This window comes from Hibiscus syriacus, unplaced genomic scaffold, assembly GCF_006381635.1.
Source record: "Hibiscus syriacus cultivar Baekdansim isolate YM2019G1 unplaced genomic scaffold, ASM638163v2 tig00110403_pilon, whole genome shotgun sequence".
Lineage (NCBI taxonomy): Eukaryota > Viridiplantae > Streptophyta > Magnoliopsida > Malvales > Malvaceae > Hibiscus > Hibiscus syriacus.
This window is the reverse complement of record NW_024062723.1, coordinates 1,120,043-1,147,954: the sequence shown is the minus strand read 5'-3', so window position 1 is coordinate 1,147,954 and position 27,912 is coordinate 1,120,043. Positions and strand designations below refer to the sequence as shown.

Below are 27,912 nucleotides of genomic sequence, written 5' to 3'. Positions count from 1 at the left end.
AAAATATATGGATCGAAACATTGGATTAGTTTCGGCTCAAATAATTTGTTACTAAAAAGATGCAAACCAGCTACTTAAGTTCTGCTCGATAATTTCGATTTCAAATTAAGAATAAGAAACCTAAGTTATTGAATAAATCAAATTCAAATATGTTGAAGGAGCTCATTTCAAAAATATGAAGTAGGTGCATATGATATCAAGTGGAGCATGAAAATCAAGTTTATATTTATCAGATAAAAATGGTTTAATCAAGTAATTTTAAATCCCAAAATTATACATGAACACGTTCGACTAAATAAGTATAATAAAATGTATGCCAAAGAAATGACCATACAGCTCAGTTGGTAGAGCACAAGGTTCTTAACCTTGAGGTCGTGAGATCGAGTCCCACGGAGGGCATTTCATAATTCAGAGGTCTCTTACGGAAACTGCTCTCAACCTGGTGTTGGAGATAGCCTACTATCTTACATCCCTCTTACTCTATATATATGGGGAAAAGAGACAACCATTTTTTTAAAATGTATGCCAAAAAATTAAGCCGACAACTAAATTGACATCATTAATCTTGACCTTTTTAAATTATATAATCTTTATAAAATAGAGTAAGGTATATGAGTGGTTCACTGACTATACGGTACTATTTTATTAAGTTCTTAACTGCAAAATATCCTCCAACCATATAATGTTATTTAGGTTAATGTTTCGACCATTAAAAAATATAAAATGATTATTTGACTATTTATTATGTTTCAAATTTATCATTTTTCGTTAAAAAAATTGGTAGTATCATGAACTGAACGTTCATATGATGATTGAGATACGATAATAGTTTGAGATTTTAAAATCAGATTTTATCATATCAAAGTCTGTAGATTAACGTTTAACTCGTAATACTGTTAATTTTTAACGAAAATGATTAATTTAGATGTGACATGAACGATGAAAAATATAAATAATTGTGGATAAGACTTAACAATAATGAAGGTCACAAGGTCAACTTTGGTAGCCGAAAACGTTGGATTTTACGATAGTATCAATGAGGTCCCCTTTGCCCTTTGTGGTTATCCCCATGTCTCCTTTCGTTTTCGTTCCTTCATAGTTTCTGTTTTCGCCCAGCTCCCCCTTTATACATGTTTACGGTCCACTCGGGTTGAATTTTAATTTATTTTTAATATATATTATTCATTTTTATTTATCTAACATATTTAAAGAATTATATTGCACGAATCAAACGGTTTTAATTGTTAAAGGGATGATTTTTATCTTTAGAGAATTTAAGTTTAAGCATTAGTGATTATATGATATTTGAACCTTAATTGTTAAATGATTGAGAGTCTTTAGATCATATACTATCACTTGTAATCAATTTATAAATTAATTAAAAAATTATATCATTAAGAATATTACTATTCATTATTAATTTTTTAAATAATTTATCAAGCAAAACCTTAGTTAATTAAAATTAGGGTAAAATACATATTCATTATATAAACTATCAATTTTGGTATATTTTAGTATCTAAACTTTTATTTTTTTTAAATTATACCTAAAGTTTAGTTTTTGTTTCTTTTCAGTACCATTGTTCAAAATTTAACGTTAAATTTTGAACAAATTGAAATTTAGGTATTAAAACGGACCAAAACTAATAGTTTATGCATTAAATGAGTTAAGTTTTTAACGGTGAGATACTAAAATGAAACAAAAACTAAACGTTAGGAATAGTTTTGAAAAAAATAAAAGTTTAGGTACTAAAACGGATCAAACCAATAGTTTAGATACTAGATGTGTAGCTTACCCTTAAAATTAATCAATTTATCTAAATTAACATTATATTTTTTTATAGTAACAAAAAATAATATTTGAATGATTTTTAGAAATAAATGTCCTCAAGGATCATTATTCTTGTGGATAACCAATGAAGATTTCATATCAAATATAAATCCAAATAAATAATCTCATTCATAATATCATTACAAAAGATGGTTTTCATTACCGGACATGCATCGGCAACCTTAATTAATATAGCTGTCCTCGCAAGGGAACAAAACAACAACCAAGTTGCACCGCAACTTCAGCCGGAAAAAGAAACGAGGGATTAGATTTTTACGTTAATTTAACGTCGAGTAATGTCGTCGGGTTTTAGGGTTTTCGGCCATCGGCGGAGTAGTAAGCGGGTCAGGCATAAGAGGGCGGTATCTTGGGGACTCCTTGACGCTGCAGCTCAGCTAAAACACCATCGGTTGAGGGCGGTTTTAGCCCGATCGGAAGCGGCAGTGACGGTTTCGATAAAACGTCTCCGATGGCTACATCGATGCTCTCTTTCGTCTGCTTCACAACGTTAGCATGTATAAATATAAAGATTATTGCATCTTATAATTAAAAAAAAAAAAATCTAGCTCAAACTAACCGGATGAAAGTCGAGGCGAGGGTGGCGACCTAATTGTCCGGCGGGGGCGCCGATGTCGGTGTCTGATTTGTACATTGCATGGTGGGGAGGAATGCCCGGAACTGGTACTGCACCATATATCTGCATGTAAATTAAGCACCGAAACTCACTGAATTAATAACATAATCATTTAATTATGATTTAATGTAATATACACGTGTGTGTGTATTAATACAAACAAGAATGAAAAGCAGTAATGAGTGATTATTGGTTTACCGTTGGCGCCGCCGTCAGTGGCTGTGGAAAGCAAGGTGTTCCCGGGACTTGTCCATTTGGAACCTAATGAATAAAAAACCACCACTTTTAGAAGCCAAAACTTGTATATATTTGTAATTTGTACTTGTAAAAAGGGCTTACACAGTGGTGGTTCCAGAAACCGGGGTCTGCCGGTGGCGGAGGGCCCCAAATTGGCTGTGGTGGCGGTGGTGGGGACGTTGTGTGTGGCGCTAGATGTTTTGGCCATAAGTGCATTAAAGATCGATCCATGGTGGGATGACCCCATACATGCAAAGGCCTAAAATGGTGGTTTTGGTGGTGCATGGGCGGAAAACCCATCGTAGGTGGAAGGTAAAGGTTCACATCTCGCTTGGCTCCTTCACTCGCCGGCGTAGCTCCGCCGTAGACTTGCCTCCTGTGGATCCAACTTGCGGCCTCCGCCTCACGAGCTAGTAAATGCTTCCGATGAGATCTATATTTCTGAAAAATTTAACAATGAATTCTTAAAAATTTGATCAATGAAAATGCATGAAAAGAAAAACAAAATTTGACAAATTTACTTGGAGATGGCTGGCAATGTTATGGCGAGTGAGACAGTCGATCCCCATAATCTCTAAAATTCTCGAAGGCACCGCCTTATTGACCCCGAGCTGCTCCACCGCTTGCACGAATCTCCGGTGAAGCTCCGGCGTCCAGTCCACCTTCAAACAATTAAAGAGACAATTAGTCCATGAAATATGTATTTTCTCATACATCAAAACGAATCCGATTTAGTTTGACTCTAAATTTAATTAAAATTTAAATGACAATTCTACATGGAAATAAAAAATCTAAGTTGAAGTATCATTTACCTTCACTTTTCGAGTGCCTTGATTGTTGTCGTTATTCTTTGCTTCCGATGATGATTTTTTGGAAGGTGCTTTAACTACTTTAGGGTTCTCTCTTTTGTTAATATTCTCGTTGTTATTCTCCTTGTTCGAACTCGAAACTTTATTTTCTTCTTCTTTCTTTCGGTTACCGTCTTCAGCAGTTTTTCTTACCATGTTCATCTCCGGTTCCTCGCCGCTGCTACCGGCAGGGAATTCGGTAAGCACTTCGGGGTCCATCTCCAAGTCTGGCAACACGTCGCCTTCGACGTCGATGCCGATAAAAAGATCTTCAAAATCGATACTGTCGAGTAAGTTCCCGTCGGCGAAATCCGGCAACTCGTCGGAACTGATAGTAAAACTCGCCATCTCTCCTTTGCTCTCATCTTTGCTTGTGTTCCTCAAAGGCGACACAGCCGGCATTAATTCAATGTTTTCTCTTCCCGGCTGGAAAGACTGAACAAAAAACTGCAAATGAAAGAAAATATCAAACCCAGAATATTTATATTTTATTGCATGAAAACTGGTGTAGACTATGAGGTTAAGTCAATCAAAGTGTCAGAAAAATGGGATTTTTTTAAAAATTCTTTCCGGTTAGCTGTTGAACGGAGATGGAGAGAAGAAGGAAGTCGATAAATTTCATAGGTTGGTGTGGGGCTTATTGGCTGTTTGTTTACCGTGAAAATCAGGAAAATGAATGAGGAAAAGATGAGATATACACCACAAGTTGGAGTGAGATCTCTTTGAATTTGTTTGTTTTTTATATATTGTTTTTGTTCTTATGTGGAATATTTGCTTTAACGCTTCCAATTACTCATTTTCTATCATTGGTTTTATTATATTATAATATATATATATATATGGATAGAAATTAGTTAGTTTTATTAAAAATAAAATAATATCTAATATTATAATAAAGATTTACAAACATAATCGTACAATTAAACTAAATTATAATTAGGATATTTTCTTGTAATCATTGACACAAGAAACAAAGAAAGAAAATATTAAAAATCTAACTAAAATACTCGAACAAAATAAAGATACGAACAAATCTAACTGTATTGACAAACGAACCACAAAAGAGAATGAAGTTATTGATAGACCACCGACAAATCATAAATAAGAGTCAAGCTTCGTGAGAAAACTATCCATTAACGCAAAACACATATCCAAATATATCTGAAGGCCCAAAGCAAGGAAAATCAACATGATAATAAATAAGTATTATCTTTATCAGTCATGGTGATGTCAAATCTAACCTGCGAAAATAGATAAATGAAAATAACATCTAAACGATCGAAAACTACCAAAAGACAGAGAAAAACGTGCCATAAAAACATATATAAATGTATTATAAAGACAAAATTATTCTTATAAAAAAACTAAAAAATAAAGTGAAAAGACAATCGACGGTCAATAATCAGTACCAAAATTAGTACCACTACTAACTAAATAAAATTAAAAAGATAAATTGATTTGATTTTTAAAATATAACACAATTTGTAAAGATACAAAAAGAAGAGGAGTAAGAGAGAGAACGGCTAGGGTTTATCACTTCAGATTATTTAGTAAACAGACATAAGGCCTTGTTATATTATATTTTAAAGATATTACTCTTAAAATTATAATTATGATCAATAAAATTTGAATAATTATAATAATTCTCAAATCTATTGTTTGTCGTTATGTCAATATTTGATGATTAATTGTGATCTTCGATGATTTCATTATTTAATTAAATTGTATTTATATTTTAAAAATAAACAATCAAAATATTATTGAAAAAATAAATTGAAGGGGTAAAAGTGGATTACTCTTCCATTGAGATTAAAAAAATGGGATGCAATTGGTCATTGTTTTTTTAATAAAAAAACATGGGTCAATTATATTAAGATTATTTTAAAGTAGTGTCTATTTTAAATATCGTCAATCATTTCATGATTAGCGTTCAATTGGTCTTGTTATAGTTGTTGGTGTTTAAATTCGTGACTTCAAAGAATAACAATTATTTTTTAATCACTGAGATACTCGTATTAATATTTTTAATTAAATTAATGCGACTTAATTCGATAATATATAATATATTTTGGTAATTCAAAATATCTAAGGGTTGGTCTTTGGTCAGTCGCTTTTCTTCTATAAAATAGCGAAGAAAAGTACAATTATAATTTAGCTTCATAAATCTCCAAGAAAAAAAGTTGTATATAATAATGGAAATGAAATATTAAATTAGCATTCGTGTTAAAAATTATAATTTAGTTTATTTTTAAAAAATATTACATTATTCGTTTGATAAATAATTAAATTTAAGAGAAAAGCACATTTATATGTTTTCTAAGATTTTTATTCGTGCACTTATAAATAATGTTTTTTTTTGTTACAAAAAAATAAGGTAAGGGGTGAGTCTCGGGCAAGGACATACCTAAGACTCAATTGAGATTTACATGAAAATTTATAGATTATCCGTCAAGAATGAAGGTAGTAGAATTAAATCTCAATCACTTATACCGACCCTTGTTAGCATCGAAACTTATAAATAATGTTTGTATGGGCATATATTTACATATATTATTTATATGAATAGAACATTGAATATGACGATTATGTTATTAATTTTTTTAATATTTACATATTAATTTTTCAATTTATGATTTATATTTGTGATTGTCTCAAAATGTAGTATTTTCAATATTTATATATAAATTTTTTAATTAAAGATATGATATACCTTATTAATATATCTAATAATTATTAAAAAAATTGTAGTTATAGAAAATTACAGGAACGGATAAAACTATTTTAATTTTACATAAATGTAAATAGGGTAAAGTATATAAATATTTCCTAAACTTTTAGTGTACTTATATTTTGGTCACTTAACTTTTGAAACATGCAATACAATCATTGAACTTTTAGTTCGTTTTTAGTAAGGCCCCTGCCGTTACTTCCCGTTAGTTTTTACTGACGTGGTACTTAACTCCCATTAAACCCCCTTCTTCTTCTTCCCTCATTCCAATTCATCCCACCTCCGGTCAGCGGTGACTCACACTGCCATCACCATCGTCACACCCCGACCACACCCTGACCCTCAATTCACATTCATCGTCCACCATTCGTCCCAAATCGCGAGAATACCCCAACACATCTTTTTTGTGTTTAGCCAACGACGGACAGAGAAGGGACGACGAGGAGGAGGCACGACCGATTGGGTTTTGATTGAAACGATGTGATGACTTTAACGTTGGTAGCAATGTGGCAAGTGGACGACCCAATCGGTCGAAAAATGATTAAAAAAGGGGTTGGAGCTTTTCGAATGAGATTCGAGGCCCTCTCTAAGGTGAACGGAGGTGAGTCTTAACAAGTGACTAGTGGGTTTTAGTCGGAATGGGGCGACACTCCTACTGGTACCGGTAGTGACGATCACCGATGACTGAAGACGGAGATCAGGGATGGGTGTTCAAATAATATTCTCGTGATTTGGGACGAACGATAGACAGTGAGTATGAATCGAGGGTCAGGGTGTGGTCAAGAGGCAACACCGATGACGATGGTGGTGATAGCGTGAGCCACCGTTAACCGGAGGTGGGGTGAATAGGAATGAGAGAAAAAGAAGAAGGAAAGGGTTTAATGGGAGTTAAGTGCCATGTCAGCAAAAAACTAACGAGAGATAACGACGGTGCCCTTACTGAAAACGAACTTAAAGTTCGATGATTGTATTACAAGTTTCAAAAGTTAGGTGATCAAAATGTAAGCACCCTAAAAGTTTAGGGACTATTTGTATACTTTACCCATGTAAATAAACGGCTCAAAATATAAAATCGTGTGAAAATAACGACCACAAATTAAAGATATTCTACAAATTGGTTGAGACGTGTACCTCCTTTTCTAGTGTTTTGTCCCTGTCGTTTTGTCGTATTGCTGACTGTCGTTTCGGCTTGCAGTCGGTGTGCTTTCTTTTTCTTAAAACAGTAACCATAAGAATTAAAAATTATTTCTATAGGAGAAATAATTTATTAGAAAAAGTACATTTTCATCACTAATATTTATAAATAATAGTATCATATCATTATCACATGTTGAAATTATTTATTAAAGAAATTATAATATTGTGAAAATGAAAAGGATCACAGTTGGGCTTCTGATTGGAGGAGATGAAGAAAAAATGAGGGAAAGTTAAGGACTTGGGAAGGATGAGCTTGGAAAAATAAGAAAAATGGTGAGTTGAAGAAGAAAACGAAGATAAGATAAAGGACACTCAAAATGGTCTCACGTGATAAAATCACATAATAGGGTATGGGAGACTGAGAATAACAAAATCCCAGAAATTTACAGTGAGATATTCATATGCTGGGTCATCAATTGTTGTTATATTCTTCAATTCTGATTTCTCCAGCTGCTCTTGGGATTGGGTTTCTGTCTGGAGATTAGTAGAGTTGGATCATCTCCTTGTTTAATCTCATTGGAACAATGGGTCATGGCTGAGAGCTGAGATTCTTCATTTTCTGCAACAATGGTTGATGCAGAGTTTGTGCTTTAAAAGACCGAGCTTTGACTGTTCATGCTACAACCCATCTGCAAGAGTAATTCGTCCAGAAAAAAAAAAGGTTAAGAGAGGTCAGTACCTAAAATGTTAGAATGTGTCGTTCTTCATGATAGAAAGCTATTATCATCTTGTTCAGGAGGATAATATGTATTCATAAATAAAAAAAACTATGAAATTGAGCAATGTCTAAAATGGTTTCACACCTGTGATTTAAGTGTGGAGAAATCAAAACCAAATTTTGCAGCTTTACCATCAATCTACTTTTTTCGGAATGAGATGTTCATCATCAATTCGAACGCAAGTTATGTGGGAAATCTTGGACCATTCTGGTCCTTTAACTCTCCTGCACTCTTCTTTTAACAGTGGACATCTCTCAATATATAACCGCCCAAGCGAGAGAAGCATGTGTTTCTCCGGAAGAGATGTGAGCTTTGGACAATCTGTGATCTCCAATTCTTCGAGAGAGGTGAGGTGTTGAAAGCCCTTGGTGCACATGAATTCCAGATTATCGAAATTCGAAATCCGGATAGAGGTGAGCGAAGGAGGCAGCCTCATCCCTATACTTTCTTCTGGAAAGGACAGCACATTTGAGCATTCTTCACCACTTATTACGAGTCGCTGAAGAGAGGTAAGTCTATGGATTCCCCATTCAACAAGTGAGCTATAGATTTCGGGTGCATTAAAGATTCGGAGTGATGTCAGGTTGGTAGGGAAACCCTCTTCTGAAAAGGATCTGTCAGCCCCACAGTGGGACACCATTAGCTCCTTAAGGGAGGTGCAGTTGCTGATGCACTTTGGAAGGGCTACAATGTTTTCACATTTGAAAACTGTGAAATCTATGAGATTTGTGGTAGGCAAACCAATTTCGTCGAAACAAGCCACCAGATTTGAACAATCAAACAAAGAAATCTCCTGGAGATGACTGAGCTTGTCTATTCCTCGCGGTAAAGATTTAATATTTCCAACATCATCCATATGAATCCTTTCGAGATCAGTGGTTTCATGGAAATCTTCGGCTATGCATTCCAGCACCGGACACTGAAAAATATGCAGCTTCTTAAGCATTACGGGTAACTTGGAATTTAAAAATAAGCTTCTCAACTCTGGGCAGCAGAGAACATGGAGAAGTTGAAGCCGATTGCATATATCACCCCTTGATGATAACCATTTTAGAGACTGGCAGCAATCAACGTTCAAGACCTCAAGAAGATAAGTATTACTACTCATACTCTCATCTAACAAGTATTGCAAATTCTCACAACCCTGAACCGTAAGCTCTTTTAGAGCAGGGGGGAAGTTACTCTCTGTAAAAGAAACCAAACCTTCACAGTTTACTAGTTCCATTCTTGTAAGGAATGTGAAAGCATGCGACATTTTTGGTAGTAAACTGAAATCACGAGTTACAAAATGTTTGGAGTTTGCAAACCTCAACATTCTCCTCTCAGCTGCAATACTAAACTTTGAAATTCTTGAAAGAGTCACGCTTTGCAAAGAGGTGACCTCCTCGCCTGGTGAAGAAGATGAGCATTCATCCACCAATTCTTCACACCCTTCCACGCTTAATTCACGCAGTGATGGATAACTTGAAATTGAAACTACTAACCTCATGCACTCGTAGATTTCAAGTTTCTGCAAGGACAGAAGACGGGTTGGCAACCTTCCCAACAATCGAGGACAATGTCTTATCGAAAGCTTACGAAGCATGGGTAACTTTGAAACTTGTTCGTCACCTTCACAAGCATCCCACTCCTCCCAGTTTGGTAGACTCTCGAAAGACAAACTCTCTAAAGATGCAAATGCAACTGACTGATTTTCCCCAAACAACTCATTACCAATCTTGCGCACCTCAACCAACTCACCAATTGAAAGACTTTTCAACGATGACAACCTTCCAATCGGTGGTAGCGATTTGCAGTTTTTACAACTGCGTAGCTTCAAAGATGACAAATTACTCAAAGAAGAATCTGTTATCCAAGTAGAGAACTTTGCACCACCGAAATTCTTGATGAAGAGTTGCTCAAGCTTTTTGGGAGGATGAAGAGAGTCCAACACACGTTCTTCAACTTCATTCTTCCTTGTAGGCTTCTCAAAGTCTCCACTCCATTCTAGTACCAAATTATTGATCCCCGATTTCTCATTCAACCTGGCTTCCCATGCATCTCGACCATTAACATTCTCTAACCCTGAAAGACAAAGATCACCTTTGAGGTTTGATAAATTCTTCAATTCTCCAATGCTATGTCCATCACCTTCACCAATAACAAAATCAGATAACCTTTGAAGATTGGTTAGATTTCCAATTCCAAAAGGCATCCTTTCTATCAAGTCCGCACCTCTAATATCGAGATAATGTAAATTAACAAGATTTTCCATCTTCGAGGGTAATTTTTGAAGTTTGGAACATCGTTTCAACAATAAAGTTTCCAAATGATAAAGAGTGCATAAGGAATCAGGTAAACATCTGATTTGAGTATGGGAAAGATTGAAGTAGCGTAGATGTTTCAAAATTTCCAAACAATCAGGCAACTCAGTGATCCGATATCCACACAAAGAAAGCACCCTCAAATAGCCAAGTCTCGGCAATAATTCAACCAAGACAACATTCGTCAAGTAATAAGGATGCCAACAATCTTGCTTTAACGGAAGAAAGGTACGCAAAGAATTTGCTTGATTAAATGCTTTAAACTTCTTCACCGTGTCATACGTGCTGATGATATAAGAAGAATGGCGACAACGACGTGAAAACATTTGTTGCTTATTTTCCTCCAGTCTGCAACATATATCTCCTGCAACTAATTGAGCTAAATCATTGATAAGGTCATGCATTACATATTGTGATTCATCTTTGCTAGATATCTGAAAAAATGACCTTGACACTAGATCTTGAAAATATTGATTTCCCAGATCTTTAAATTGATGTTTAGCTTTTTGTTGCAAGAAACCTTCTGCACTCCATAACAAAATTATCTCTTCTTCTTCGAATTCGTAATCTTTAGGAAATATGGAACAGTATGCAAAGCAACATTTCAAATGAGAAGGAAGATGATGGTAGCTTAATCGCAATGCTGGAATTATACCACATTTATCTTCAGGGGAGTCCCATATCTCACTCTCATATATTTTTTCCCACTCATCAAGATTCTTGCAGGTTGTACGTAAGAGGCTTCCAATGGCTTTTGCTGCTAAAGGTAAACCGTTGCACCTTCTCGCTATGTTCTCTCCAACTTGTTTGAATTGGAGATGGCCATCGAAATTTCTTGCTCTTAATGCGTGCTGACAAAATATTGACAAACAGTCCTCATCTGATAGTTTATCCAAGTGAAAAGCTTTCATTGGATCCACAGTTGATGAAACATTTTGAAGGCGAGTAGTTACAATGATCTTGGTTGTTGCTCCGAAGGGAGACCGTAAGATGGTCCAATCATCGTAACTCTCGTTCCAAAGGTCATCCAAAACAAGTAAGACTTTTTTTCCAGATAACTTCTCCTTCAACTTGACTTGAAGTAGATTCAAGTCATTCACATCATGTGAGGAAGGATCGATGGATTGTAAAATAGTTTTGGTTATTTTAACAGCATCAAAGTCATCGGAAACACATACCCACGCCTTGTAATCAAAAGACTCCTCGATGCTGGCATCATTGTAGACAAGCTGAGCAAGAGTTGTTTTCCCCATCCCTCCCATGCCAACAATGGAAAGGACTGAAACTCCATTGGAGCTATTAGTTTTGAGCAAATCAAGCATTTCTCGTTTTTCGTTGTCTCTGCCGACACACTCTCCATCCATCAGGGAAGTAGGTTGAAGCCTGGCCGGTTTCTTTCGATCGGAGCTTGCAGCTCGAGGCAACATCTCACTCAACCCCAAACTACTTCTTTGTGTAGACAGACTGTTGAGTCTATCAGTGAGGCCTTTCATCTTGGGAATCATGTCATTTTTAAATAGAAATGAAGATGGAGTGAAATCAGTACCGGTACAGCAGGTAGGAAGGAGTTTCCGTACCATACTAGTGCTGGCCTGAGCCTGAGTTTTGTGGAGCTTGAGACGTAACTGTTCATAGGCAAAGTCGTCCAGGATGTCATCAGCATCGTAAGTCAAATCTTGGAGATCTTCCAACCAGCTCTTCACACCCTTGTCCTGGACCTGTTTCTCCTCTGCGTGGTTCAACACTGCTTTGATACCGGGCAATATGGCTTTCCACTCCTTGAGCTGGTCGTACACTTGCTTGTGATCAGCAACAAAGTTGAGAGCAGCATCGATGGACTTGCCGAGCAACAGCTCCAAAAGTTTAGAAAGAGCAGCCTCTCCGATGAAAGCCATGGTGGGATTACGAGAAAGAAGCAAAAGGGAAATTCAGAGTAAAAGGAAGAAAACAGAGGAATGGAGATGAAAGTTGAAGAACGTTAAGCAATGTAATAATGGAGATGGAGTCCAAGTGGTAGGAAAGGTCGAGGAAAGTGGGCAAGAGGTCCCAGTCCTTCGAATTATTGCACCCTCTCACTTTTTATCTGCCTTCAGATTTCGTGAAATAAATAATTTATTTTGTGTTATGTAATGGTTTTTTTTTTGGAAATTTGTTTTTCTTCATTTTTAAATATAATTATCGATAATCGATCTATTAAAATTAACCCTGTAGACGTATGTTTTTGTTCGAGTCTATAAAAATGTTATTATTTATATTAAATTATTTATTATTATTATTATTACTAATTATATTAATATTACATTTTTTTATTTACATGCCTTTAACCCATCAGCCCAAATTACAACCGAAGCCCATTACAACACCAAGTCCAAAGGAGATACAAACTCAGCAGCCCACCAACAGTGATCCAACCCAGCAAACTTGGATCCAGACTTAACCCGACCCAGGATATGAACCCGATCTAGATTCGACGCAGCACCCGGAGTAGACCCGAACCGGCCCAGTGTAAACTAGGGTTTTTAAAACCCTAAACCAAAACCAGTCACAATCGACTCTTCAACTCCCCTAGCACGTGAGCTTCACCGCTCCTCTCCCCGTGCGCGTGAGCCGACCACTGAGCCCCTGAGCCACAACCAAGTGTTTCCCGACTGATATTGTCATCCATAGTGACCGAAAACGCATCCATCAATCACAAAAACAACTCACAATCAGAGCAAGTACAAAAGCAATCTGGAAAAAAAATCTTATCCTATCTCCTCGACAATGGATCCATCAGACATGCATCAATAAAAGAGAAGAGAAAGAGAAATCAAAGGGGGGTCATTCGGTGAAAGAGAAAAAAAGGAGGGAGAGAATCGAAACGAGAAAGAAAAAAGAAAGGAGAAGAAAATCAAAGGAAAACATAGAGAGCCAAACCCAAAACAACACAATTGAGAGAGAGAGAGAGAAAGAGAGAGGAGTAAACTTACCGAACACTGTGCTTGTCGAAGGTTCGAAGTAAGTACACCGAAAGGTCACCGTTTTTCGATTCTGCCGAGAGGTAAACCTATAGATCTAGAGGGTTCGAGTTATTTTTAGGCTAAAAGAGGGTGGCTTTTGGGTAGACGATGAGATGAGGAACATTTTAGAGCCTTTTGGCTTTCTTCGGCCTTCGTGCGCCGCCGTGGACCACCTCGAGTCCCTTCGGCGGCAAGCGGCTCATTCTCTCTCGGCGTTGTGGAGTTGAGAGTGCTTGGGAGACTCTCTCTCCCATTTATGAAGCAAAAGGAAAAATGAAGGGAGTTGGGGAGAAAGGGCCTCGATTTGGGTTTAATTACCCAAACCAAAACGACGTCGTTTTGGCCTCTCCTTCTCCGTGTTTTTTAGGCTTGGGGATAATAACCCTTTTGGTCCCTCTGATTTTGTAATCTTATTTTTTCAGATGTTTAATAAAGTTCAATTTATTTGACTTTGAGCATTTATATTTCAACATTTACATTTTAGTCCTGTTCTTACTTATGTTATTATTTATGTTAATATTTGACTGTGGGCACAATATTTGTAATTATTTCAATTTAGTCATTGATTTAGTGTGGTATGTATTATTGCTAATATTTGAGTTTGGTTATGACATTTGCAAACATTTCATTTTAGTCATTGTTTTAGTTTTTTGTGTATTTTTCTTTGATATTCGAATTTGGCTATGATATTTGTAAATATTCTATTTAGTCATTGTTTGACATGTGGTTTAATTGTGGTCTGGTCCTTTATGTTTCTGCTTATTTCATTTCAGTACTTGGTATTATTTTATGGATTATTTACATTTCTGATGCATGTATTATTTAATATTTATGATTTGGGATCATGTTTATTTGTAATTACTATTTTAGTCCTTTTAGATTCTATTTTTTACTATTTAGTCCCTTAAGTTTCTATTTTTTCTATTTTAGTCCTTTAACTTTCTGTCTTAGCTACTTTAGTCCTTTAAGTTTTTGTTTTCTCCATTTTGACTCTTGTAATTTCAAATACTTACTTTTTGTTCATTTGTATTTTGGTTTGTAATATTTATTTGTTTTCATTTCATTCCCTTATGTTTGTACATGTTTCCCATATTATGTATTATTATGTATAACATTTAATAAATGTTATTAGTTTTATGTTGTAAATATTTCAGTTTTCATTTATTATTGTGTTTGTTTTACCTTATTTCCTTATTTAGTGATATATTATTTGAATAATTTCGAGAATGGTATTTGTAGAATGGGCGTGGAAAGTATCACTTGATCGAAGTGGTACAATCCAAGATGACATTCAAATCAAATACGAACTTGAAATAAATTAATTGTATTTTGCTAATTATTAATTCATTTCATTTTAAGTCGAACATTGCAATGAATGTCTCTAAATAATAATTTATTTCATTTCATGCAAATTGTCGATCTTCATTCTACATTTTATATTCGATTCATTTTTTTGTTTACCAATTTATTTTGTTGTAGGTAAACATCAATTTTTTTATATATATTCGATTCACATATTTATCGATGAGGGAATATTTTTTACGGATAAGAAATAGATGAAATAGCTTTCCATATGGAGGATTGCTAATCTCGAAGTTTCTTTTCAAGTTAAATGATTTTCCCAAATTAAATAATTTGAGGCAAATTAATTGAATCTCAATAAACGGATCATAGGTTAACTTAATACTAGATTCATCATTTCCACCATTTACGACGATGTGTAAGCGACACAATACTAATTTTGGGCGTTGTGGGGTGCTAATTCTTCCCCACACGTAACTGACACCCGAATCCGTTTTAATCAAATATTTGTAAACGCATACCAACTTTTTGTCATTAAAAACAATTTTTCTTAAAATTGTTTTTAAAATACGTTTATAGGTATTCAACCTACCTAACCCAAAGGTCAATGACGACTATATCCAATTTATTCAAATTAACCCAAAATCACAAATTTTCCCAAATTAAAGTCATTATCGTTTTTTAAAACAATATTTAATTGATTTTTCAAAAAATGGTTATGAAAAATCCGAATTTAGATATTTTTGAAATTTATTATAAAGAAGCTCGGTCATGTAGATATCTATTTTTATCTAAGTCTACAAAAAGATTATTATTTATATTAAATTATTATATACTATTATTATTATTATTACATTTTTTACATGCCTTCAACCCAGCAGTTCAAATTACAACCGAAGTCCATTACAACAAAAAACCCAAAGGAGATACAAACTCAGCAGCCCACCAACAATGATCCAACCTAGCAAACTTGGATCCATACTCAACCCGACCCGGGATCTAAACTCGATCCAGATTCGACCCAGCACCCAGAGCAGACCCGAACCGACCCAGTGTAAACTAGGGTTTTTTGAAACCCTAAACCAAATCCAGTCACTACCGACTCTTCAACTCCCATAGCGCGTGAGCTTCACCGCTCTTCTCCCCGTGCGAGAGAGCTGGCCGCCGAGCCCCCAAGCCATAGCTGAGTGTTTCCTACACGATAAAAACAACTCAAAGTCAGAGCAAGTACAAAGCAATATGAAAAAAATCTTATGGCTCCTCGCCAGTGGATCCATCAGACATGCATCAATAAAAGAGAAGAGAAAGAGAAATCAAAGGGGGGTCATTCGGTGAAAGAGAAAAAAAAAGGAGGGAGAGAATCGAAACGAAAAAGAAAAAAGAAAGGAGAAGAAAATCAAAAGAAAACATAGAGAGCCAATCCCAAAACAACACAACAGAGAGAGAGAGAAAGGGAGGAGTAAACTTACCGAACACCGTGCTCGTCGGAGGTTCCAAGCAAGTACACCAAAAGGTCATCGTTTTCCGATTCTGTCGAGAGGTAATCCTATAGATCTAGAGGGTTTGAGTTAATTTTTAGGCTAAAAGAGGGTGGCTTTTGGATAGATGATGAGATGAGGAACATTTTAGAGCCTTTTGGCTTCCTCTGGCCGCCGTGTTCCGTCGTGAGCGCCGCCGTGGACCACTTCGAGTCCCTTGGGCGGAAGGCGACTCATTCTTTCTCGGTGTTGTGGAGTTGAGAGAGTTTGGGAGACTTTCTCTCTCCCATTTCTGAAGCAAAAGGAAAAATGAAGGGAGTTGGGGAGAAAGGGCCTCGGTTTGGGTTTAAATACCCAAACCAAAACAACGTCGTTTTGATCTTCCCCTCTCCGTGTTTTTTAGGCTTGGGGATAATAGCCCTTTTGGTCCCTCTGATTTTGTAACCTTATTTTTTCAGCTGTTTAATGAAGTTCAATTTATTTGATTTTGAGCATTTATATTTCAGCATTTACGTTTTAGTCATGTTCTTACTTATGTTGTTATTTCTGTTAATATTTGACTTTGGGCACAATATTTGTAATTATTTTAATTTAGTCATTTATTTAGTGTGGTATGTATTATTGCTATTATTTGAGTTTGGTTATGACATTTGCAAACATTTCATTTTAGTCATTGTTTTAGTTTATTGTGTATTTTTCTTTGATATTTGAATATGGCTATGATATTTGTAAATATTCTATTTAGTCACTATTTGACATGTGGTTTAATTGTGGTCTGGTCCTTTATGTTTATGCTTATTGGTATTATTTTATGGATTATTACATTTTTGATGCTTGTATTATTTAATATTTATGATTTGTTCTCTAGTTTATTTGAAATTACTATTTTAGTCCTTTTAGATTCTTTTTTACTATTTAGTCCCTTAAGTTTCTATTTTTTTTCTATTTTAGTCCTTTTACTTTCTGTCTTAGCTACTTTGGTCCTTTAAGTTTATGTTTTTCTCCATTTTAACCCTTGTAATTTCAAATACTTACTTTTTGCTCATTTGTATTTCGGTTTGTAATATTTATTTGTTTTCATTTCATTCCCTTATGTATGTACATGTTTCCCATATTATGTATTATTATGTATAACATTTAATAAATGTTATTAGTTTTATGTTGTAAATATTTTAGGTTTCATTTATTATTGTGTTTGTTTTTACCTTATTTCCTTATTTAGTGATATATTATTTGAATAGTTTCGAGAACGGTATTTGTAGAATAGGCGTGTAAAGTATCACTTGATCGAAGTGTTACAATCCAAGATAACATTCAAATCAAATACGAACTTGAAATAAATTGATTGTATTTTGCTAATTATTAATTCATTTCATTTTAAGTCGAACATTGCAATGAATGACTCTAAATAATAATTTATTTCATTTCATGCAAATTGTCGATCTTCATTCTACATTTTATATTCGATTCATTTTTTTGTTAACCAATTTATTTTGTTGTATGTAAACATCAATTTTTTTATATATATTCGATTCACATATTTATCGACGAGGGAATATTTTTTACGGATAAGAAATAGACGAGATAGCTTTCCTGATGGAAGATTGCTAATCTCGAAGTTTCTTTTCAATTTAAATAATTTTTCCTAATTAAATAATTTGAGGCAAATTAATTGAATCTCAATAAACGGATCATAGGTTAACTTTATACTCAATTCATCATTTCCACCATTTACAACGATGTGTAGGCGACACAGTATCAATTTTGGGTGTTGTGGGTGCTAATCCTTCCCCTCGCGTAACCGACTCCCGAATCCGTTTTAATCGAATCTTTGTAAACGCAGACAAACGTTTTGTCATTAAAAACAATTTTTCTTAAAATCATTTTTAAAATACGATTTTATATATTCGACCTACCTAACCCAAAGGTCAATGGCGACTCTATCCAATTTATTCAAATTAACCCAAAATCACAAATTTTCCCAAATTAAAATCATTATCTTTTTTTAAAACAATATTTAATTGATTTTTCAAAAAATGGTTATGACAAATCCGAATTTAGATATTTTTGAAATTTATTATAAAGAAGCTCGGTCATTTTCAAAATGTTTTTGAGTAGAGAGTTCAGCATTCCTTGAATTCATTCATACATGAGATAAAGAAAATAAAACCTTCACTAGAAACTCAACATTCATTTAAACTAGAGCCTTTATATCGGGTAATCTAATTCAGAGATTGGGAAAAAAAAGACGACGGATGAGCCGCTACAATCAGACTTCGGACATCGGAAACTCAATATAAAGGCTCTAGTTCAAATGAATACAACATGCACTTGATCCAGCCATGGTGTCTGCGATTTTTCAAGAGTATGAATATATGAATTAAATGAGCAGCTATACTTTTTCAAGAGTATGAATATATGAATTAAATAAGCAGCTATACTTTTTCAAGAGTATGAATATATGAATTAAATGAGCAGCTATACTTTTTCAAGAGTATGAATAATGCAATTAATCCAAATGATTGGGGCTTGGAACTTGGAGGTTGATCTTCCAGTAACCTTCAAAAAATTCGCACAATCATTGTTGAATGAAAATAAATCATGTTTAAAGACTAGACGTTTAGAAATTTCACCATTATTGAATGATTCCTGGAATGTACATAGCATACACTGAAAATAACAAAATCCCAGAAATTTACAGTGAGATATTCATATGTTCATTTTCTGGAACAATGTGTTTATGAAGAGTTGTGCTTTGAAGTTTACTTGTGGTTCCAATGTTTAAGGCCTTTTGGCTACTCTTTCTGTGAATGTTGCACTGTTCATGCCAGAACCCATCTGCAAGAGTAATTTGTCCAGAAAAGGGGATAAATAATGGAGCTATACTTGTATCATTCATGTTCGGAATCCGATATGAGTGTCAGATTTGAATATGTGATCGATATGAGTATGTCGAATTCTATGTATCTGCAAGGTCCTTGAAGAGTCATACCTCGGTGAGGAGTGCATAAAAGAGGCAGGGTTAAATAACAGCAAAGGAACTGCACAATTACACCCATCACCATCCTTATGGAAAAGTCCTCGGTTCCTTGATTGAAGCACGAATTTAGCTCAACCTGGGAAGTAACTGGCGGTAATGAATAACATGCAAGCAAAGATTCTTTTCGATCCTAAAATGTTGAAAACGAAAGTGCATATCCTAGCATCTGTCAATCATCAATGAATAACCTGCAATATCAATATGTTAGAATCTGAACTTAGAAAGCTCACACTGAAACTTCAGATAGCCTGTAAAGATGATCACAGTTACCATTATCTGAGTAAAGCAGATCAATTGAACATCTTCATTGCTTTTATTGAAACCATCTTTTGAAAACAACACTTTCTTAAACACCTGCAAAAGTAGCATAAGTTATTATCATCTTGTTCCAGAGAATAGTCATATATGTCCATCAGAAAAGGCTATGAAATTACTTGATTTCTAAAATGGTTTCTCACCTGTGGCTTAAAACTATCAATCTCTCGCACTCTTTGATTTCAAGTCTCTGCAGGGACTGAAACTACCAATCTTGTGCACCTCTTCCAAACCACCAATGGAAAGACCTTTTAACAATGGAGACTTTCAATCTACTTCTCTCGGGATGAAATTTTTACAATCGAGTACAACCTTTGGTATGTGGGAAATCTTGGACCATTCTTTTCCTTTAAGGCTGGTGCACTCTTGTTTTAGCAACGGACAATCCGAGATAAATAGCATCCCAAGCGAGAGAAGCATGTCCTTTTCCGGAAGAGATGTGAGCTTTGGACATTCGCTGATTTTTCAATTGTTCAAGAGAGGTGAGGTTCTGAAAGCCTCTGGAGCACATGAACTCCAGATTAATGAAATTACTAATGTGGATAGAGATAAGAGAAGGAGGCAGCATCATTCCAGTCCTTTCTTCGGGAAACGACACCACATTTAAGCATCCAATGGAGGGATTTTGAAGATAGGTAAGTCTATGGAATCCCCATTCAACAAGTGAGCAATAAATCTTGGGTGCGCCCTAGATTACAAGTGATGTAAGGCTGGTAGGGAAGCGGTCTTCTGGAAAGGATACGCTGCCCCACAGTTGTACACCGTTAACTTGCCAAGGGAGGTGAAGCTGTTGATGCACTTTGGAAGGGCTCCAATATTTTCACAATTCATGATCTCTCAAAAACTCTGAGATTTGAGGTGGGCAGTCCGATTTCTTCAAAACAAACCACCAGATTTGAACAATAGCTTAGAGAAATCTTTTGGAGATGGCCGAGCTTGTCTAATCCTCGTGGTAAAGATGTAATATTTTTAGCACCCCAAAATTCAAGAACTTCGAGATCAGTGGTTTCATGGAAGTCTTGGGCTATGCACTCCAACACCGGACACCCCCAAATCTCTAGCTTTTTAAGCATTTTGGGTAACTTTGGGTTACACAACTTTGGGCAATTTTGAATTCGAAGATGTTGAAGCGGATTGCATACATCGCCTCTCGAAGATAACCATATCAGAGATGAACAGTCTAGCACTACCAAGTGCTCAAGAAGACGAGTGTTACTACTATACATACTCTCATCAAACAACTATTGCAAATTCTCACAACCCCAAATCCTCAATTCTTTTAGAGCAGGGGGGAAGTTACTCTCTGTAAAAGAAACCAAACCTTCACAGTTTATTAGTTCCATTCTCGTAAGGAATGCATGCAACACTTTCGGTGGCAAATTGGAATCATTAGCTCCAAAATTTGTTGAGTTTGCGAACCTCAACATTTTCCTCTTAGCTGCAATACTGAACTTGGAAATGCTTGAAAGATTCACACTTTGCAAACAGCTAACCTCCTCGACTATCAATTGAGAAACTTTGAAACTTGCTCATCATCTTCACAAGCGTCCCACTCCTCCCAGTTTGGTAGACTATCAAAAGACAAATTCTCTAAACATGCAAACGCAATTGATTGGTTTTCTCCAAACATGCAAACGCAATTGATTGGTTTTCTCCAAACAACTCAATACCAATCTTGTGCACCTCATCCAAACCACCAATCGAAAGATCTTTTAACGATGACAACCTTCCAACCAGTGGCAGTGATTTGCAGTTTTTACAATTGCGTAGCTCCAAAGAGGACAAATTCTTGAAGGAAGAATCTGTTATCCAAGTGGGGAACTTTGCAATACCAAAGTTCTTGATGTCGAGTTGCTCAAGCTTTTCCTGAGGACGAAGTGAGTCCAACACTCGTTCTTCAACTTCATTCTTCCTTATAGGTTTCTGGAAGTCTCTACTCCATCGTAGTACCAACGTATTGATCCCCGATTTCTCATTCAACCTGGCTTCCCATGCATCTTCACCATTTACATTTTCTAAACCCAAAAAACAAAAGTCACCTCTGAGATTCGACAAATTCTTCAATTCTCCAATACGATGTCCATCACCTTCACCTATAACAAAATCAGATGACCTTTGAAGATTGATCAGATTACCAATTCCTAGAGGCATCTTTTGTAGTGAGCGCGCACCTCTAATATCAAGACAATGCAAGTTAAAAAGATTTCCCATCTTCGAAGGTAATTCTTGTAGCATATAACACTCTTTTAATCACAAAGTTTCCAAATGGTAAAGAGTGCACAAGGAATCAGGTAAACATAGTATGGGAAAGATTGAAGTAGCGCAGATGTTTTAAATTTTGCGAGCAATCAGGCAACTCAGTGATCCAATATCTACCCAAAGAAAGCACCCTTAAGTAGTAAAGTCTCTGCAATAATTCAACCAAGACATCATTTGTCAAGTAATAGGAACGCCACCAACGAACTTGCTTTAACGGTAGAAAAGTACGTAAAGAAATTTCTTGATCAAATGCTTCAAACATCTTCACTGTGCCATACTCACCGGCAATATAAGACGAATGACTCGAATGATATGAAACCATATGTTGCTTATTGTCCTCTAGTCTGCAGAATATATCTCCTGCAACTAGCTGAGCCAAATCGTTGATAAGGTTGTGCATTACGTACCGTGATTCATCTTTACTAGATATCTGAAAAAATGACATTGACACGAGATCTTGAAAATATCGGTTTCCAATATCTTTAATGTGTTGTTTAGCTTTTTGTTGCAAGAAACATTCTGCACTCCATAACAAGATTATCTCTTCTTCGAATTCATAATCTTTTGGAAATATGGAGCAGTATGCAAAGCAGCGTTTCAAATGAGAAGGAAGATGATGATAACTTAATCACAATGCAGGAATTATGCCGCATTGATTTTCTGGTAAGTCCCGTATCTCACTCTCATATATTCTTTCCCATTCATCAAGATTCTTGTCGTACGTAAGAAGCTTCCAATGGCTTTTGCTGCTAAAGGTAAACCGTTGCACCTGCTCACTATGTTCTCTCCAACTTGTTTAAATTGAAGATGTCCATCGAAATTTCTTGCTCTTAATGCATGCTGACAGAATATGGACAAACATTCATCTTGTGATAGTTTATCCAAGTGAAAAGCTTTCATTAGATCCACAATAGATGAAACATTTTGAAGGCGAGTAGTTACGATAATCTTAGTCATTGCTCCAAAGGGCGACCGTAAGATGGTCCAATCATCGTAACTCTCATTCCAAAGGTCATCTGAAACAAGTAAGACTCTTTTTCCAGATAACTTCTCCTTCAACTTGACTTGAAGTAGATTCAAGTCATTCACATCGAAGGATCGATGGATTGTAAACTAGTATTGGTTATTTTAACAGCATCAAAGTCATCAGAAACACATATCCATGCCCTGTGATCAAAAGACTTCTCGATGCTAGCATCATTGTAGACAAGCTGAGCAAGAGTTGTTTTCCCCATCCCTCCCATGGAAACAATGGAAAGGACTGAAACTCCATTGGAGCTATTAGTTTTGAGCAAATCAAGCATTTCTCGTTTTTTGTTGTCTCTGCCGACATACTCCACAGCTCCATCCATCAGGTAAGTAGGTTGAAGCCTGGCCGGTTTCTTTCGCTCCGAGCTTGCAGCTCGAGGCAACATCTCACTCAACCCCAAACTACTTCTTCGTGTAACCAGACTGTTGAGTCTAGCAGTGAGGCCTTTCATCTTGGGAATCATGTCATTTTTAAATAGAAATGAAGACGGAGTGAAATCAGTACCGGTACAGCAGGTAGGAAGGAGTTTTCGTACCATACTAGTGCTGGCCTGAGCCTGAGTTTTGTGGAGATTGAGACGTAACTGTTCATATGCAAAGTCGTCCAGGATGTCATCCGCATCGTAAGCCAAGTCTTGGAGATCTTCCAACCAACTCTTCACACCTTGTCCTTGATCTGCTTCTCCTCTGCGTGGTTCAGCACTGCTTTGATATCGGACTATGGATTTCCACTCCTTGAGCTGGTCATACACTTGCTTGTGATCAGCAACAAAGTTGAGCGCAGCATCGATGGACTTGCCGAGCAACAGCTCCAAAAGCTTAGAAAGAGCAGCCTCTCCGATGAAAGCCATGGTGGGATTACGAGAAAGAAGCTGAAGAAGCAAAAGGAAAATTCAGGGTAGGAGGAAGAAAACAGAAAGAATGCGTTGAAGTTAATGGATTGTGACCCCCGAGTGGTTGTTGGAGGGTAACATTCATAGGAAAACTCAAAAGGAAAGAGGAAAAGCCATTGAAAATTCCCATTATTTTGTCTGCCTGCAACACATTGGACTACAAGAACATGCTATTGTGGCCATGTGCCATACACCTTGGCTTTCTGGCTTTAGTGGCATCTAAGGGCCAGATATCTAATTAAATAGTATTTCCATAACATAAACTTATTTTTCAATGTAACCCTTTAATTTTTTATCCACATCAATCCTCGAGGACCTAAACTTATTTTCCTAATTTTTAATCGGGTTGATGGCTCCACACTCTGAAATTGTGAAATATGACACGATTTCAAAATACTAGATCATCAAAATCCAAGTTTAAAGATTGTTGTGGACCAAAATTCTGTGGGTTCCGCTCCACGAATGAGGTTCATGCAACAACGCCGTGCCTCTTGCATGTCAAGCTTCACAATTAAACGGATGGCTGCTGAAGGAGCATGGATGCCCGCGGTTGGTAATGTTGCTACCATGATGTGCTTTGCTATATGCCTGATTATAAACGTCAATCTCACCGGTGCTCAAACCAGGCAATATTCTTCCTGGCTCCCATATTACTGCTGCTCAACCAGGACTCAGATTTCGTTGCCGGATTCGGGGATAAACAGAGGTATTTCCCCATTACGGTGGCCATATCAGTCTATTTGGTCATAACCTCATTATACAGCATATGGGAAGATGTGTGTTTTTGTACAATATTTTTTGGCAATTTTCAGGTGAGATTGTTGGTCAAAATTGAGGGTGGTTTCAAGTTCACTCTAATCTTAGATATTAAGTATGATTAAAAAAAATAGTGTGGTGACTAAAATAGAACTGTGAAAATAAGTGAATGATTGAATACATATTTTACCCTAGATATTATTAAGTGTGATTATGGATGGGCATCGGTCGGGTCGGGTTTTTGGTCCACCCGACCCGACCCGAGAACAAGGGAGCCTCCACCCGAGACCCGACCCGACCCGACAAAAATAAGGTTTCATCCGACCCGACCTGACCCGAATATATGACTTAGAAACCCGACCTGACCCGAAATAATAAAAAAATTATTTTATTCAATAAAAACAGTGACTTAATTGAAAAAAATTATATATAGATGGATATTATTGTAATTATCCCTAAATATATAGGGTAAAATTATATATTTTTTCGGGTCAGGTCGGGTTTTTTCACCCTAAATCCGAACCCGACCCGAACAGTGCATAAAAAACCTGACCCAACCCTAAATTATTTTAGAAAAATTCAACCCTATCGGGTCGGGTACTGGGTCGGAACCCGTCGGGTTAGGTCAGATGACCATCCCTAAGTGTGATGTAATCAAACTAGTCAGTGGTAACTAGGGGAGAGCACAACCGAAGTAATAGAACAAAATTATTGTTATTGGGTTATTATCACGGTTAATTAATTTCAACCGTCGGATGAAAAGAGTAATTATGAGCCGTCGGATTATTGTTATATTCTCAGTCCAACTTCCCTAAAAACTCTCTCCCTTCCATCCAGCAAACCTTAAACCCTAATCGTCCCTTTTGTTATCGATTTACAATTTATTTTCTCCTTTTCCTCTTATTTTTAAATCTAAAGTGTTGATCGTTTGAGATATTTTGTGAATTCGGCTTTGTTGAGAACATGAATTCTGAAGTGAACGCTTATAGACCTCCACCAGAATTCGATGAAGATTCTTCTCAGCAATTAGTCGATCTTACGCTATCGGACTCCACGGAGCTTTTCCTCATTCAGTGGCCTCTTCACCAAGTAAATATTTCATTATTATTTTTTAATAAAATTCCTTTATGCCTTGCTTATGCTCTTTAATATTTTTTTTGTTATTATTAATTTGAACTTGGGAATTGTTTATGTTTTCATTTTGTTATGTTTACTGTTGTTGCAGAATCCTGAAATTAATGGCGAAGTAGTTACTCTTCAGCTCGACTCTGATGGAAAATTAGGCAGTTTTACAGATTCTACTGGTATTTTATCTTATATGGATCTTAGTTTAGTTTTGTTATGGCTGAGTCTGAACTATATAATTTTATATAGTTTCCAGTTGAATTTTTACATTGATGTTTTGATATAAAAAAAGCTAGTTCTGATTTGCTTACTATTTGCTCGAATATGGCAGGAAAGGATTATGATCTTGTTAGCAGTACATCTAAAGTGAGTGATGCAACGGTTATCTTTTCCTCTGGATCGGAGTCCAAAATCGGTATGAAGTTTTGCATTTTTTAGTGCCTGCATCGTTTACTTCTCGCCTTTTTAAAGTTTGAAAATCAATTGTCAAATTCCTTTTCAAAATCAAAGAATGGAAGGTTGAATGGACCTCCCGGTGCCGAGGTGATTGTTTATATTTCTAGATCATAATTTGTTTATTTGTTTGTTCTTTTATGTTTATGTATCGTCTAGACACTTAATTCGATTTGTTTTTCATTTGAATTGGACACTTGGATTCGATTGCTAAACTCTGATGAAACCGCTCTGGCATTAATGTATGTCTGTCGGGATAGATCGAATTTTCATTCTATTATTAGATATCAAACTAGTTCTTCAACGCAAGAAGACATTGTTTCACATCTAGGTGTCGTATTCACTCTATTTTACGATGCTGTTAATATATTGAAATGGTTTGATATAACTAGAGGCATCAGCTTGAGAATGGCTGACATTGTAGACAGAGATCTTGCACATGCTTTTATCACATTTATTCTTCATTATTCGTCACCGATCCTTTGCTCAGTTTTATATTCATCACGTGTGTTGTTAATGTTTCGGTAACTGTGTGGTTTCTTGGTTGTGATTGTAGCGATTACTGACTAAACTGTTTGAATTTGGTTTTGTATTGCAAATGAATTGGTGCATTTCCCTGATTTTGATATCTTTCTTGATAGTTGGGAAGATTTCGCGACGAGTTTCTCTTGTACATTACACGACTCCTGAAGAATACGAACAGCTCAGTTCTAACAAGAAGCTGATACATCAAAGATCCTCCGGAATGACTGATTCTTTTGCAACTCCGATGCAAAGCAAAGGGCGGAGAAGTTCAATGTCTTTGGGGCGGACTGTCAGCACACATGGTAGTCGACAAAAAAATACAGTCTCTGGAATCAATGAACAATCTAAGCCTTCAAAAAGAAAACATGGTAACGAATCGAAAGGATCCATGAACCAACCAACACCGAGTCACGAGACAACTCCGATTTCAGGGTCTTTGAAGCATGGAAGTGCCCACAAATCAAAGAAAGTAAAGAATGAGGAATGATGCCTCGTCTTTTTCGGGTATCGATTCCCTTACTTAGACATGAAGTTTGTCTGAGCTGCACTCTTCTTCTTTCCGCTTTCAATTGAAATCTTGCTGCTTTTCGCATTATCGTGGAGGCTTGATTCCTTTTTCCAAACGTCGTCGACTGTAGATGTCTTTACACTATAGCAAATTTCGTAGTTTTTTTTTAAGTGATGTCTTTACACTATAGCAAATTTCGTAGTTTTTTTTTTTAAGTAATCTCTTACTTGACTTATTTCTCTAAGCCTCTTGGTTTGATGTCAATCGAAGATTTGATACAAGTCCTTTGTTACTTCACCTGTGGTTCGGGTTTGATGTGCAATGTTGAGTAACAAGCACTTTTTTTTTATCAATATGGGGTAAGTACAAGACAATATTTGTTCAAAGAAAACTTTCAATCTTTCGATATTGAATGCTCACACCCATAATATTCATGGTGTTTGAACTCGAGTTCTCAAATAATAACAATAATTCATTTATCATGAAGTTCATTTTGTTCATGTTAATAAAAAACATTTTTAAGTACCCACCATAAGCCATTCTTGAAACTGTATGTTCCCTGGAAAGCTGGAACTACCTAAAAGATGCTTGAAAAATACAGTGCTTCCATTTTTATATTATGATTACATGGGTTGTCGGATACCTAAATTTGCATCACTTGTTTAAAAATATGTTGTTTTATCTTAATATGTAAAGGTAAGTACTTTTATTTTTTGGGTAAATTATAAATTTGG

General features: G+C 36.0%; 4 protein-coding genes and 1 pseudogene across 7 annotated transcripts; 1 reads left to right on the top strand and 4 right to left on the bottom strand.

The window, feature by feature from the left end:
• Positions 1 to 1,965: 1,965 nt before the first annotated feature.
• On the bottom strand, positions 1,966 to 4,257 carry LOC120123787 (transcription activator GLK1-like). Its single transcript, XM_039142615.1, has 7 exons — positions 4,206 to 4,257; positions 3,514 to 3,996; positions 3,223 to 3,363; positions 2,804 to 3,142; positions 2,663 to 2,725; positions 2,408 to 2,527; positions 1,966 to 2,325 (listed from the first exon to the last, which is right to left on the bottom strand). The coding sequence occupies exons 2-7, from the start codon at positions 3,949 to 3,951 to the stop codon at positions 2,176 to 2,178; spliced, it is 1,251 nt and encodes a 416-aa protein (XP_038998546.1). The 5' UTR covers positions 3,952 to 3,996; positions 4,206 to 4,257; the 3' UTR covers positions 1,966 to 2,175.
• LOC120123791 (mediator-associated protein 2-like) lies at positions 3,526 to 27,344 on the top strand. 4 transcript variants are annotated; one of them, XM_039142619.1, is made up of 6 exons: positions 3,526 to 3,540; positions 19,715 to 19,722; positions 25,501 to 25,656; positions 25,793 to 25,871; positions 26,024 to 26,107; positions 26,787 to 27,343. In XM_039142619.1, the coding sequence occupies exons 3-6, from the start codon at positions 25,531 to 25,533 to the stop codon at positions 27,155 to 27,157; spliced, it is 660 nt and encodes a 219-aa protein (XP_038998550.1). In that variant the 5' UTR covers positions 3,526 to 3,540; positions 19,715 to 19,722; positions 25,501 to 25,530; the 3' UTR covers positions 27,158 to 27,343. The 4 variants fall into 4 exon arrangements, with proteins under 4 accessions (XP_038998550.1, XP_038998551.1, XP_038998552.1 ...); XM_039142620.1 differs by lacking the exons at positions 3,526 to 3,540; positions 19,715 to 19,722 and adding exons at positions 14,213 to 14,218; positions 20,068 to 20,069 and having other exon boundaries at positions 26,787 to 27,344; XM_039142621.1 differs by lacking the exons at positions 3,526 to 3,540; positions 19,715 to 19,722 and adding an exon at positions 25,329 to 25,399 and having other exon boundaries at positions 25,514 to 25,656; positions 26,787 to 27,344.
• Positions 7,749 to 12,513, bottom strand: LOC120123784 (putative disease resistance RPP13-like protein 1). The gene is made up of 2 exons (XM_039142611.1): positions 8,278 to 12,513; positions 7,749 to 8,103 (listed from the first exon to the last, which is right to left on the bottom strand). Exon 1 carries the CDS (start codon positions 12,389 to 12,391, stop codon positions 8,327 to 8,329), a length of 4,065 nt encoding a protein of 1,354 aa, XP_038998542.1. The 5' UTR covers positions 12,392 to 12,513; the 3' UTR covers positions 7,749 to 8,103; positions 8,278 to 8,326.
• On the bottom strand, positions 22,131 to 23,192 carry LOC120123792 (annotated as a pseudogene).
• LOC120123926 (putative disease resistance RPP13-like protein 1) lies at positions 23,186 to 23,769 on the bottom strand. Its single transcript, XM_039142712.1, has 2 exons — positions 23,338 to 23,769; positions 23,186 to 23,212 (listed from the first exon to the last, which is right to left on the bottom strand). Exons 1-2 carry the CDS (start codon positions 23,767 to 23,769, stop codon positions 23,186 to 23,188), a joined length of 459 nt encoding a protein of 152 aa, XP_038998643.1.
• Positions 27,345 to 27,912: the final 568 nt, after the last annotated feature.